The sequence below is a fragment of the Puntigrus tetrazona genome, chromosome 19 (genome assembly GCF_018831695.1).
Source record: "Puntigrus tetrazona isolate hp1 chromosome 19, ASM1883169v1, whole genome shotgun sequence".
Classification (NCBI taxonomy): domain Eukaryota; kingdom Metazoa; phylum Chordata; class Actinopteri; order Cypriniformes; family Cyprinidae; genus Puntigrus; species Puntigrus tetrazona.
The window spans coordinates 17,469,363-17,482,951 of NC_056717.1; the positions used below are offsets into that span (position 1 = coordinate 17,469,363).

Genomic DNA, 13,589 nt, shown 5'->3' on the forward strand with positions numbered 1-13,589 from the left:
TTCTTAATATTGTCAGTGGTTTAAAAACACCCTAGAAAGAGACCAGTGCAAGCTTTTTTATTAATGAAATTTTGCCTGTGGGTGATAAAAAATATCTCTTTTAAGCTTTTGAACGAAACCACATTTAATCAGATGACAATGCAAGCAAGTCTGTGGGGCAGGAATTGCTGGGCGAATGAATGACTGGGTGACATGCTTGTGGAGAAATGAGTAAATGGTGGAGGAGTGTGAGTTGATGGGTCAGCGCATCAGTGATAAGCACTTGCTAATTTCTCAGCCGTGTGCTTTAGATCCAGTATCGACTTCATGCATGAAATTTCCATTGATTCCTTCTTGCTCTAACTTTGATAGAACGGCCTTGAAAGACCTTGGGAAATAATCTCGAGGCATTATTTACCCTCAGTGCACGACGTTTGCAAGGAAAGGTTCCCTGTTGGTTAAAGGTGCGATCGCGTTATTGCTGCAGCAGCATCCATTGAATCCGAGGAATTGCTTTCACGGCAAACAAAATACCCTAGTGACAGAATAAACACCCACGTGAATAAGGAACCACATGCAGTCTCTAATACATGCGTCTCTCGGTGTGTTCAGACCACAGGGATGTTTGAAGCGCTACATAACTGAGTGCTGATAATCAGCGCTTCTTCTCTACCTGAAGATGTGTGGGCGAACAGTGGCTGCTGTGTCTCTTTCTCTCCCTTTTTTTTCTCTCTCAGAGGAAAAAAACACTGAGGAACATGTGAGCAAACGAACACATGAAACTGCATATCTTCAGCGTTTGCCAAGGCGTAAAAATAAATACATCACACGGCATACTAGATTAAATAGTCACACCAACCTGCTGGAGTCCTTACAATTTTACAGCGGATCAAAGTGCTTCTAATTAATAAGGTATATTTCTTGATCCATTTCTCTATTAACAATTTTCCAAGTTTGCTTGGTCAAGACTGATTAATGTTAGACTGTTTGAAATAATAAATTATGCCAATTATTACCTATAAAAATATCTTCTTTCTAATGGGGGGGTTGGTTGTGTCTTAGGAATCCAAAGCCCACCACTTTTATCCCCTATATGGAAATTATACAAAAACCAGATAATATGTCAGCTGATATTGCAAATGCTCTCTTTATTTTATTCTCTTCGTTTACTTTATTGTGTAAATAAATGTCAAAACCTAAATATATGCATATGCTTCAGTTGCTCTCTGATCTTAAAGCTCGCCACGTATAGGATGCATAGATCTCATTCAAGGTAGCTGTGATTTTTTCACAACCGAAAAGATGTCTGTGAGGGAAAACGCTAATTAATACGACACAGGAGTAAACTGTGGGAAATTAAGACGACTAGGACAAAATGTTCCAAGCTCTAACTCTAAATAAAGTGAATTGTAACCAAAACGTGCAATATAGACTGTCAAATAGTCTTTGCCCTCATTAGCCATATTAAACTCTTTTCCTCGCCTGTCACACAGTGAAACGACACATTTTAAAAACAAAATGTTATGGGCCGTTTAAAAGCCTTAGACTAAGCGCGAGATGGTCAAACAGCCCACAATCAGTCCATTCTTCACCCTCTGACAGAATCTATATGCTTTGTTCGATTAGTTCGGGTCTGTCATCCTGCAGACCTGTTCCTGGAGAACCGTGATTTGTCTCTTGATCAATATTAAGCAAGTCCTGTCGGCTAATTCCTGCCTCGCCGTCGTTTATTCATATGAACGCAACTGTCTCTGAACGCCCCCTCATTCACCGCCTCTCCAGAGCCGCCTCAAAGAATTACGACCGAAAAGCAACAGGGATACATGTCTCAACTGCTAAGGTAAGGCGAAAAACAACATCGAGCGGTTACATTTCGCGCGATTTGGCACGATTTGAACAACAGGTAGGCTGTTTATCTACAGAATTCCACAAACGATTCGTGAAATCGAACGCGCGTTCCGTGGTCGCCGTACTTAGCGCGCGAGAGCTCCGGTCGGTTGTCAGGCGGCTCACCGGGATCAGTTGTTCGCGTATTGTTATGCAGGACGTGTTTGGCTCTGTGCACAGTTGTTTGTGAACGTTGCGAAATTGCTAAATCGTTTGACTCGGGTCTCGACGGCAGGCGCGCGAGCTCAATGGAGACGCGCGCGGGAAGAACGCTCCTGGTAACGCTCTCAGGAGAAACATCTGTCAGTCATTTTGATAGCTGAGGGGGATCAGTCATTGGTTTTATGTTGTATCATCCCCTTTAAGGCGAAAACAACAAATCATTGATCGACTGAAGGTCCTCTGGCACTGCGATATCGCTACGTGTTGCTCTAGTGGCTCTGACCTGTAGGCTACAAACAAGAGATGTTAATTGGCACTTTATACTTGACAATAAACTACATTTATACCCATATATAAGGCTGTATCATTATCAGTGTGTAAGCCTACCTCAAAATGATTGGATATGGTTGGATATGATTGGACTTTTTCCATTCATTCATTCATTCATTCATTCATTCATTCATTCATTCATGCCTGTTCATTCATTCACTCAGATGTCTCTTGGTGCCAATGCGTTTTAATGAAAATGTCACTTTAAATGACTTTAAATGATGTTATATGTGACGGCAGCAATATTGGAAGCAGTGAAAAGCGGCTGCATGTGCAGTTTAAATCACTGCTTTGTGGAAGTTTATTCCTCTTGTTGTATGAGATAGGCAAGGTTGAACCATTCCCGCAAGGCGTTTGAATCCTCTGTTGTTTCTATCAGACGTGACACATACTTGCCATGTTATGTGAATGTTTCACTGCTGGGAGGCCATTAGTGCCCTACAGAAGCTCATTCATATGTATCATTGAAACACTAGCTTGCCTTTTCTCCACTGACTTGGCTAATATGTGGCCGGAGGATGGCCTGCTGTTTTGTGCCCCAAAGTATTTTTTATAATTTTATTGTAAGTAGATAAATGCACACATATATATGTGTGTGTGTGTGTGTGTGTGTGTGTGTGTGTGTGTGTGTATATATATATATATATATATATATATATATATATATATATATATATAAAAAACATTTATATTGTTAAAAGAATTAAAAAATAAATAACGATAGTTATCATCCTCATTATTGTTATTATTATAATTATTATTATGAAATTCATCACATACATTTTTAAGAAAGGGACAGATGGTCATAATTCATATATCATCACATTTTTAGGCCTGGTACGTTACATGTATTTGTAATCGAATCATCACAGTACGGACATCTCGGTTCGGTGCATGCAGCCTTGCAACGAATACAGGCAGTTCCCCCCAAATCACAGCAATGCAACGCTGTTTGATAACCGTCATCAGAAAAACACTTGAAAACAAAGCCCACAGACAGTGACCAGTGGATTCTACACTCTTTAGGGATTCTTTAGCTGAATCCTTACAACTCATCAACTTAAAACAATTGCCTTGATAATAATTGTATCACTGTATAAGGGTCTGCTTTTATTTGTTTGATACGTTGTGTTTTATAAAATATAGAAAACAGTTAGGATGTCACTTTCTGCAGTTTGAGTTTTCTTTTTGTAAACAAATGAAGTAAAAGTGAACTCAAACTCAGCATATATAGGCTACGTTACCCGTTTATCGTTAAATAAATCAAATACATTTTAACAATTGATTCCTTGTAGGCATATGCACTGCAAATTATACGTAGCATTATAATGTAGTGTAATATTTCGTATTTTCAGATCTAGGTGAAAAAAAAAATTCAAATTTGTATTATTATCCGTTCTAAATAAATGAAAAAACTGAGCACGGTTTTTTGACCCCCTTACCGAGGTACGTTCCGAACTGTATATCGTGCCACCCCTACTTTTTATATTACAAATTCAAATTATTATTATTAATAATTATTGATATTATGAATTAATTATTTAATAGTTTTTTTTCTTCTTGTAATTCATATAAAATTTATGTAGGCGTAAGATGTTTTCTATGCATGCACTTTAAATATATTACAGAATAAATAAAATATTATGTTAACTATTATGTTATATATATATATATATATATATATATATATATATATATAATATAAAATGTTTATATGATGACAGATTTGACCATCTTCTAAATCTTAATTTTGTTCAATTCAGTACATGCATCTATTTATCTATCTATCTATCTATCTATCTATCTATCTATCTATCTATCTATTATAATAAATATATTGTTATTGTTATTGTTATCATTAGATCTATCTACATACACACACAAATAGGTGTGAGAACTTTTCACTTGTATTAGTCCTCTAAGACTTTTCATGTGTCCCATTTATCATCCTTTGTGTGTGTTCAGCTCCGGTGTTTGTTACCATTTGGTTTCCTGTTTCTGAGAATGAGCGTGAGTGACAAGACTCCGAACATACAGAACAGAACTCTAAGTAACCGCCTATTAGAGTCTGAGCTCGTCGCGGGGGGACAGATCAGCTGTCCTCTTTGTGCATGTCATTACCGCATCACCATACGGCCAGAAAAGAGTGCTGATGGAAGCCACCCGCCAGGTGCGTTCTGAACATCCATGACAGTCAAGGGTTTGGCAAATCACTAGGTATGTTATGATGAACACCCCCAACCCCCCAACACACACACACACACACACTAGCATCACCTCACTCACCAACATCACACACACCATCCTGTTCTGTTCTCGACTTCAGAATGCGCTGTTGCCATGGTGACGGAATGGCGCACGCTCTGTCTTGCTTTCTCTCTATTCTCTTTTTCTTTATATATCCCTCTCTCTTCCCGTGGATGTATGGACGACGTAACCAACTACATTCACCTCTCGCCTGGATCAAATGCATGCACCGCTGTCACGATAACGATCATTTAATGGCGAGAATGCAACCTCGAGCTGTTTTTTTTTTTTTTTTTCCTCCAGCGTGCACCTTAAACATGTTCTGTCTCTTTCAGCTCTGTTCTCATTGTTTGTTTCTCCTCAGGAGGAGAGGCAGTAGGATTCCTGCCATGAAATCTCTCTAAGAGGAGAAAAGCAGCGAAACCTAGAAAATCTACACCCACCCACGGGCAGGAGACAGGGGGAGAGAGAAAGAAAGAAAGAAAGAGAGAGAGAGAGAGAGAGAGAGAGAGAGAGAGAGAGAGAGTGAGCGGAGGGGAGCGTGAAAGAGGGGGGGAGAAAGAGCGAGGGATAACAGTCGATGGATGCTGCTTGGACGCTCTGCTCGGTACAATCTTCAGTGACAAGGACCGGAGAGCTGCAGGGATGGATGGGAAGGGAAGACACATTCCTCCAGGTAATCGGATCTCATTAATGGCTGCCGGCGCTGTGCGGAGACCACCGTGTCTTATGCTTGTTGTCATGTTTAGTGTAATGCTCTTGAGTGAGAGTCTGAACCGGTTCCGCTGGATGACGGCATCATTTTCAGCTCGCTGTTGTCTTCTCAGGGAACTTTCTTGCAGACGTCTTAAGATGCTCCAAAAGTGTTCATTGTCAGTCTTGGTTTCTCGTGATTGAGTTCGTTTGTTACTCAACTCTCTATTTGAAATACTTGATTGGGCAATTGTGGAAACTGAGCTGTAAAATGTTTTTGTATGAGATCTGACTGTTGTCCATGGTAACATGCCACTTGGTACTTTCATGTCACTCAGACATTTGTATATTATAATGAAATAACCGTGAATTGCAAAAAATAATACATATATATCATTTATATCTATGTAATAAACATACTAAAATTGATTCTATATATTAACGATATGAATATAATATTAGTATTATATTATATTATAAATATACATACAAATATATTTATTATATGTATATATATAGAGAGAGAGAAAAGAGTGAGTTATAGTTATATTTTTCACTTCCATTTTTCAACTTCCAAGTTCATCTACAAGTAAAAATGTCACATCCACATTTATTTTAAACAAGTAAGTCTTAAATTAATAATATATACACAGTTTTTACTGTTTGTTTTTATATATCGAATATTTTATATTAGCTGTATCTGGTTTTCATGTCGGTTAAATAATTTGGTTCTTTCTGAATTTGCACAAAAAAAGAAGATTCAGCTGTCCATAGTTAGGAAATGGTGGCTATGCATAATTAATCTCATTTGTATCACTGTCACCGAAATCATTATTTTAAGTGTTGCATTAAACACAAAACGTCAGTCACGTGATTGCACTCATATGTTCTGTAATATAGCGCTGTCTGAGATCTATTTTATATTCACTGCACAGAGATTTGGGTTCAACTATTATTTTTCATTTTATTTATTTATTTGTTATTGAGCATAATTTGCTTTATTACTCAGAAAAACATAATCTACAGCAAGGACGCAATGGACCATACCCTTAAATATCTTTCATCCACATCAACATGCTTGAACTGCTCCTTACAAAAGATCTATCCATGCAAAGAAATGCTCAGTTACAACCGTCTCGTGACCGTTCACAATTACTGCCTGGCAACGACAAGCCCAACGGGACCGTGAGCAGTTTGGTTATGATCTAAAAGCTCTGACCTTTTCGACCTCTCGATTTCTTTAGTATATGTTCAGATGTTGCGCTGGCATTTGCTCATGATCTTAGTAACCTATATTTGGACGCGCTGATGTCATTTGTGCATCTCGGCTCCAAATGTCCTCAGAAAATGCAACCGATCTCTCAACACTTGATATGTTCTGCAGGATCACACATTCGTCTCGTCTACTTCTTCCTGTAACCTTGGTCTCCTATTACGATCTTTTTTATTCATACCCCGATTTTAACACCGCTTTCTGTTCGCGCTCATTTAACCGTGTTTCTGTCCCCGACTCCAGCCATGGTGTGGTGCGAGCGAGGAATCCAGGTGCTTCTCACCACCGTGGGAGCATTCGCAGCCTTCGCCTTGATGACCGTGGCCATTGGCACGGACTACTGGCTGTACGCTCGGGCCTTTATTTGCAACAGCACTGCCAACTCCTCTCAGGATGACCCCCACAACAAGGACAAGAAGGATCCTGGAGCCCTCACCCACTCCGGCCTCTGGAGGATTTGCTGCCTGGAAGGTAAGTGAGCGGCTGTGTGGGGGCGAAGGAATGGGCCGTGTATGTATGTAAGGAGGAAATGATGCATGAAGGAGGTCCCCACCTGTTCAGCTTACGAAGGTGAAGTTATATAGCCGAAGGAAAAACGACTGGAATTGGGATTGGGGCATACGGTCTGGTCTGGGCGACCGACTTGACATTTAAATTCTTTTTTGCATGTATGTTTTGGTCAATGCTACTTAATAGACATTTTTAGACGAGTAGTTGAAGAGCTTTTTTAAGTACATAACCATGAATGAACCCGTTGGGAAAGATAGTTGGGGTCAGCAAGATTTTTTTTTTAAAATAAGCTCATCAAGGCTGCATTTATTAGATCAAAAATTAAATAAATCAGTAATATTGAGAACATATTTTTTAAATAAACTGTTTAAAATTATATTATAAACAGTTTAATTATATTATATATAAGATTATATATATAAAATATATCCCTCATGAAGGCCTGGCTGAATTTTCAGAGCCAAAATTCTGTCACATCATGCTTTAAATTTCATTTGAATAAGCTTATTTAATGCTTAAGAAATATTTATTTTTATGTTAAAATCAGTAGTGCTGCTCAATATGTTTTGTGGAAAACTAGATTTTTTCCCACCAGGATTCTTTAATAATATAATTTATTTGAAATAAAAATCTTTTGGTCCCAACTTTTTTATTTTTACCACTATAATTTGTTTAATCTTTTACAAAATTTAAAAAAAATCGTAATCAAATAATTGCAGAATTAAGCAGTGAGGTGAGTATTTTCACAAAATAAGATGGCCTCAAATGCCTTATTTGTTTTGCAGGACGACTACAAAATTAAACAAACGTTAACAACCAAAAAATGATCTTTGAAATTTTGCCACACGATCACTATCAGCTTCAACTCAAAGAGTTGACAGTCTACAAATGTTAACTTGCAATTCGATTTTGGCTTCCACTTGAAAGCGTTTTTCTGTTTCTTCCCGACTGCGGTCGTATTTGTTCACTCTTTAAAAAGAAAACTTATGTTAGCACATGAAGTACATTTTTTAAGATTTAGGAAGCTTGTTGTTACGGAGGAAACAACACCAGGGCACTGAGTCAGAACCCTAACGCAAACTGATTTCACTGTCTAGCTTTAGGGTTACTTTAAAGTTATCAAAAGCATTGTGGGAAGCGCTGCCTCCAGATCCTTTTAACCACTGCGCTCTGCAATGCAGGGTATCCATGTTAAGCTAGTTGTTTTAACAGTAGTTGCTCTAGCCAGGTCTCAAGAGACAGGTTCGAAACAAAAATGGGCTGTATTGTTTTCCATTTGCATTAGAAACCTAGAAGAGTACATGTCAATGGCTATGATTATGTGGTGAGTCATCGCGGGTCAAAGGTGCCGTGCTGCTCTCGTTGCATTTGCAGCATAATCAAACCAGACAAAAACAAAGTCATTTTGACTTATTATATTGCTCACTTTGGTTCCCTGCTTTATATATAGCGAAAACTGATCTGGGAAATTCGTTACTTTACTAATAGTGTTTCTTACACAACGGCACTGTATAATGTATTTGGCCATAATCCACTTTTTGAAAATGTGAATCATATAGCATCTAAAAGCTGAACAAATAGCTTTTCGAGGGATACAAATACGTGGAATCTGAGGAAAAATATTTAGCCAAATAAAGACTTTAACAATTGCATAAAAGAAAAATAAATAATTGACCAATGCAATGTATTATTGGCTATTGCTACAAATATACTTGTGCTTCTTGAGACTACTTGGTTTTTTGGTGGTCCAGGGTCGCATGTTTAAAATATTACTTTTTGCAAAAACCTATTGTCATGTAAGTGTCATATTTGACTGTTTTTCAGCCTGAAATTAAAACGTATTTGTTTACCATGACGCTGTAGACTCTGCGTTCCCAGCGAAACCCAAAGGTAAAACTGTTTCACAGACATATTGATGCCTTCTTGGTCATCCTTATATAATAGAAAAGCAAAAACAGGAATAATTTTCTTCTTAAAGGAACACTCCACTATTTTTGAGGGCTCATAGGCTCATTTAAGATCGGCGGGGAAATGAAAAGTTGCGATTGTGATATAGCTAGGAACTATACTCTCATTCTGGCGTGATAATAAAGAAACGTTGCTGCCATACCATGATATCTCGCAGCGGCCGAAAATGCTGGGGACTTATGGGGTTCACACAATTCTCTGTGATCCTTGGCACAAAAAAGGCATTCTTTTTTTTTTGCCATCTTGTAGCATGAAATGAAAACAGCAAGCACTGGGAGACACTGGGCATATACAGTTCACCAACATGTTGTCTAAAGTGAATGGTTTATATCACACAGGAGTGCACTGCATGACGCCTTTGACCTGGGGTGACTCACAGCCATTGACATCTACTCTGAATCCATTTCCAACAAAAAACCTCACCGACTGTTTGACTGAACTCCATTCAAACACCTTTTTTTTTCCCGTTTAGCCTTTTGTCAGTTTTATTTATAGGGACATTGAGAATAAGACAGGAAATGATTAGGGGAGACCGGACTGAAAAAATATCGCAGGTTGACTTCAGACAAAGTCACCCGAGCAAGCATTTGCGTCACCCAGTGCTACTTTATTTTAGTTTGTTCGGAATTGACACGTTTTAATGATTTCTCTCGTTGATTCATCTTCAGGATTGAAGAGAGGAGTATGTTCCCAGATTAATCATTTCCCAGAGGATGCTGATTATGACCAGGATGCTGCAGAATACCTTTTACGTGAGACATAAGTGTTCGTTGATTTGTGCATGTTTTATGGACTTCGTAAATAGAGGAGTATGGAAAAAAAAAAACAATGTGTGTGTTTTTTTTGTCTCTGTTTTATTTTTTCTTCCCAGGTGTAGTCAGGGCCTCCAGTATATTTCCTATCCTCAGTGCCATATTATTGCTGCTAGGTGGAGTGTGTGTGGCTTCTAGTCGGTTCTACAAGACCAAAAGACACATCATTTTGGGAGCGGGCATTTTGTTTGTAGTTGCAGGTAATATGTCTCATTATGATAGTTGTAGGATCATAAACTGCAGTAATCTTTGATGGGATGAATTCACAAAACATTTTTTTCACGCTTTTTTGTGCTATATTTTGTCTTAATTACAACTAATTATATCAGTGTTGTTATTTTTTAACTAGATTTTTTTTTAATCTAAATACAGCTGAAATATAAGAAAAATAAATATTAGCTTAAAAGCTTAAAAATGTTTATTGGCAAGTAACTCAAATAAGTTGAAGTACTAAAAAATACAAAAAAAATAAAACAACAAAATCAACACAATTGCTAAAAAATGTAACTAAACTAAAATTCAACTTAATAATCTGATTCAAAATATTAATAAATACCATTAGCATGAAAAAAATACTGAAAGAACAATTATTTAAATGTCAGTTATATTAAAAAATATAAAATGTCATTATTTAATTTAATTCAAAAAATAGCCCATAGTTTAATTAAGACGTTGAAGAAATTTGTATAAACTTGCCTTTGCAAAAAACCTCATTGGTGTGTATCTTAAGACAAAACAAAGGAACTGACATGATCACTCAGTGCAAGTTTCTTTCATCTGAACTGTTCGGATTTACATTTTAGTCTAGGACTAGGCTTAAGCCATGTCTTTGCAAGCAGGGGGTGAATGTCAACATTTAATCCCGTCATTCTTTTTAGAAACTCGCGCCTCGTTTCTATGCAATCTATGCAAAGTTTATTATGTGACATTATTCAAGTCAGCACCGGTAGCCTGGTGTAATTTATATGTCATGATTGCAGATTATATAAACAAAAAACGGCACCAACAGGTGTGAATTCACCCTGAGGTGTTTAAATCCCTGCCTTGTATTAAAAATAAAACTGCTGACCTAAAAAACAACCAATACATTTTGTCTTAAATCGATCCAGGCCTGAGCAACATCATAGGCGTCATTGTGTACATCTCGGCGGCGCTCAGCGACATCTCTCCCAAAAAGGACGAGGACAAGAAGTGGCACTACTCATATGGCTGGTCCTTCTACTTCGGCGGCCTGTCGTTCATCCTGGCGGAAGTGGTGGGCGTTCTGGCCGTCAACATCTACATCGAACGCAACAAAGAACTGCGCTGCCGCTCGCGCACCGACCTCTTCCGCAGCACCACCTCAGCCGTGTTACGCCTGCCGGGATACCGCTTCCGCCGGCGCTCTTCCCGCTCCAGCTCGCGCTCCACAGCGGAGCCCACCCGCTCCCGCGAGCAGTCCCCGACCTCCGCCATCGCTCCCAAGAACTTTGGCCCTCCCCTGGCCGCCGGCCCGCCGCCCTTTTCAGTAGCCACGCTTCCCAACCCGCACACGCACTCCGGAGGAGGCATGGGGGATATATCCATGTACACGCTCGGCAGGGAAGGTAAGCCGCCCATGTACGGCACGGTCGACCGCGCCACGCTCTACCAGCTGCACAATTACTTTCCGACCAAGGAGGGCGGCGGAGGAGCGCTCATGACGGGAACGCTGCCGTCCCTCTCCAAGTCCAACCTGGCTGCGTCGACCAACGCCACCCTCAACACCTCGTCTTCCTCCGGCCCCCAGCAGGCACCGCTGTCCGCCGGCTCCTCCGCCACCATGGAGAGGGATCGAGGGCTGGGAACCTTGGATCGGCTCGGTAAAGGAGACAGTTCAAACACTAACACTCTCAACAGGAGAACGACACCCGTGTAACGAAAGGCTTGGAGGGGGAGGGAAGAGAGGGACGGGGAAAAAGCGATCACGTGGACTGGAAGTAAAGCGAGTATGGGGCAACGGGGGAGGGAAAAAAAGCAAGAAAGGTTGCTTGCGAGACGAAAAAGAAGTGAATAAGAAGGCAATACATCCTCTTTTTTCTCGTTTTTGAACATGGTGACTTGAGTAACAGAATTCCATCCGCACTTCTTATTGATTCATGTTGAAATACTTGATGTGTGTGATGGTGATCTTTCTGTTCTTCGAGCTCTTTCGATTCCAGTGCTTTATCATCAGGTTATGCCTGTAACTTATTTAGCATTCCAATATAGTTGATGTTTTTTTTTTTTTTTTATTATTATTATTATTATTATTATTATGCTAATTGTTATTGCTGGGTTATACATTATACATTTTTATTTTGTTTTTGCACAATTATCCATTTGAATTGATTTCCTTTTGATTGATGAACTCAAACTGTGATTTTTTTCTTGCACATAGTTGACACTATGTTTCACGATGTCATTCAGTGTCAAGCATGTGTCAGTTCCGCGCGAGTGTGACGACTATTATAATTATTACATTTTTTTAGTTTTTACAAAGATTGTTAATATTTAGAAATGTGGAATTTTTCATTGTAACCGTAAGTGTACAAGTAGTTAAGTCTTCATATAAATATATTTGATTTATTTATCATATTAACAGTCTTAATATTGTTACGATGGGATAATAATTATAATGAACTACTTTTGAGACTGAAAGTCGAAAAGAGACAAAGAAAGAGACAGAACACAGAAGTGAAAGGCATTCATTCCAGGGGAGCAATACGTATACCTAAAAAACCTCACCAGAAAAGACAAAAAAATCTATTAAATATATAGTATATTATGAACATAAATATATATATATATATATATATATATATATATATATATATATATATATATATATATATATATATATATATATAAAATTGTGTGTGCGTATGTGTGGAAAAACTTTTTTGGTAAAATAAAATATATTCTATGAATGTGTAAAACTGAGATCTATGTGCATACTGTTAGCAGTTTTGACTGCAGCATATTATTTTCATGTTTATTTGTAACTTTGTATGCATGATTCATATCTAATATATGATATATTCATAATGCTCTGCTTTTTGGCTTTGTGTGCATCGCTTTAAGTGCTCATGCAAATTGATTTATGATGACAGATGAGGGTGAAAAGGAAGGTCACACATCAAGACCCAGAAGACTAGAAAAGAATCTGATACAGCGTACATTTATCCTCTAAGTAAGTTTTTTTTCGTACCACTCTACAACTGTGAGAAGTGCAAAATGTGCATCCAAGAGGACGGCTGTACACCACTTCGTAATCATCGCCAGTGGCTTCCCTTAAAGGGCACCTAGTCAGCTGGCTATTAAGAAAATGAGTGATAATTCACTCATAAATGAAGTGTTTTAATAGACAACAACTCATTAAGCTTTTAATGTGACACATTAGCATTTTGCTGATGCAACAAAACTCCGCACATGGACATAAAACAAACACAAATATGCAAATTAGATGCATTTATTTTTAAATATATATATATATATTTGTAATCCATTTTTCTTAGAATTCTGGCATCGCCTTCTCCGAAAGGCTGCCTTTGAATTTGCCCGGAATGAAGTACCTAAAAAGCTCTTAAAATACTGTCTAGGTAGAGAGCCAAACACACAAGCCTTCAGGAGACGCACACACACGAACAGAGTAATTAGAAAGAAAGCAACGCTTTATTGCCCGCGTCTAGCTCAAGGGAAGGACATGACTGCAAGAGACAATTCTCCAG

At 38.5% G+C, this 13,589-nt stretch overlaps 1 protein-coding gene across 3 annotated transcripts; it reads left to right on the forward strand.

Moving 5' to 3' along the window:
* The first annotated feature begins 1,542 nt into the window (after positions 1 to 1,542).
* Positions 1,543 to 12,913, forward strand: cacng8a (calcium channel, voltage-dependent, gamma subunit 8a). Of its 3 annotated transcripts, XM_043218508.1 has the most exons (7): positions 1,547 to 1,819; positions 4,970 to 5,281; positions 6,815 to 7,042; positions 9,718 to 9,801; positions 9,921 to 10,061; positions 10,971 to 11,764; positions 11,802 to 12,913. In XM_043218508.1, exons 2-6 carry the CDS (start codon positions 5,251 to 5,253, stop codon positions 11,756 to 11,758), a joined length of 1,272 nt encoding a protein of 423 aa, XP_043074443.1. In that variant the 5' UTR covers positions 1,547 to 1,819; positions 4,970 to 5,250; the 3' UTR covers positions 11,759 to 11,764; positions 11,802 to 12,913. The 3 variants fall into 3 exon arrangements, with proteins under 3 accessions (XP_043074444.1, XP_043074443.1, XP_043074442.1); XM_043218507.1 differs by having other exon boundaries at positions 10,971 to 12,913; XM_043218509.1 differs by lacking the exon at positions 4,970 to 5,281 and having other exon boundaries at positions 1,543 to 1,819; positions 10,971 to 12,913.
* Positions 12,914 to 13,589: the final 676 nt, after the last annotated feature.

Bases quoted from the DNA above. Each gene is read 5' to 3' on its own strand.
- cacng8a (XM_043218507.1), top strand. From the start codon at position 5,251: ATGGATGGGAAGGGAAGACACATTCCTCCAG. The intron at 7,043-9,717 runs GTAAGTGAGCGG...ATTCATCTTCAG, and splicing joins GAGGATTTGCTGCCTGGAAG to GATTGAAGAGAGGAGTATGT. The intron at 9,802-9,920 runs GTGAGACATAAG...TTTTCTTCCCAG, and splicing joins TGCTGCAGAATACCTTTTAC to GTGTAGTCAGGGCCTCCAGT.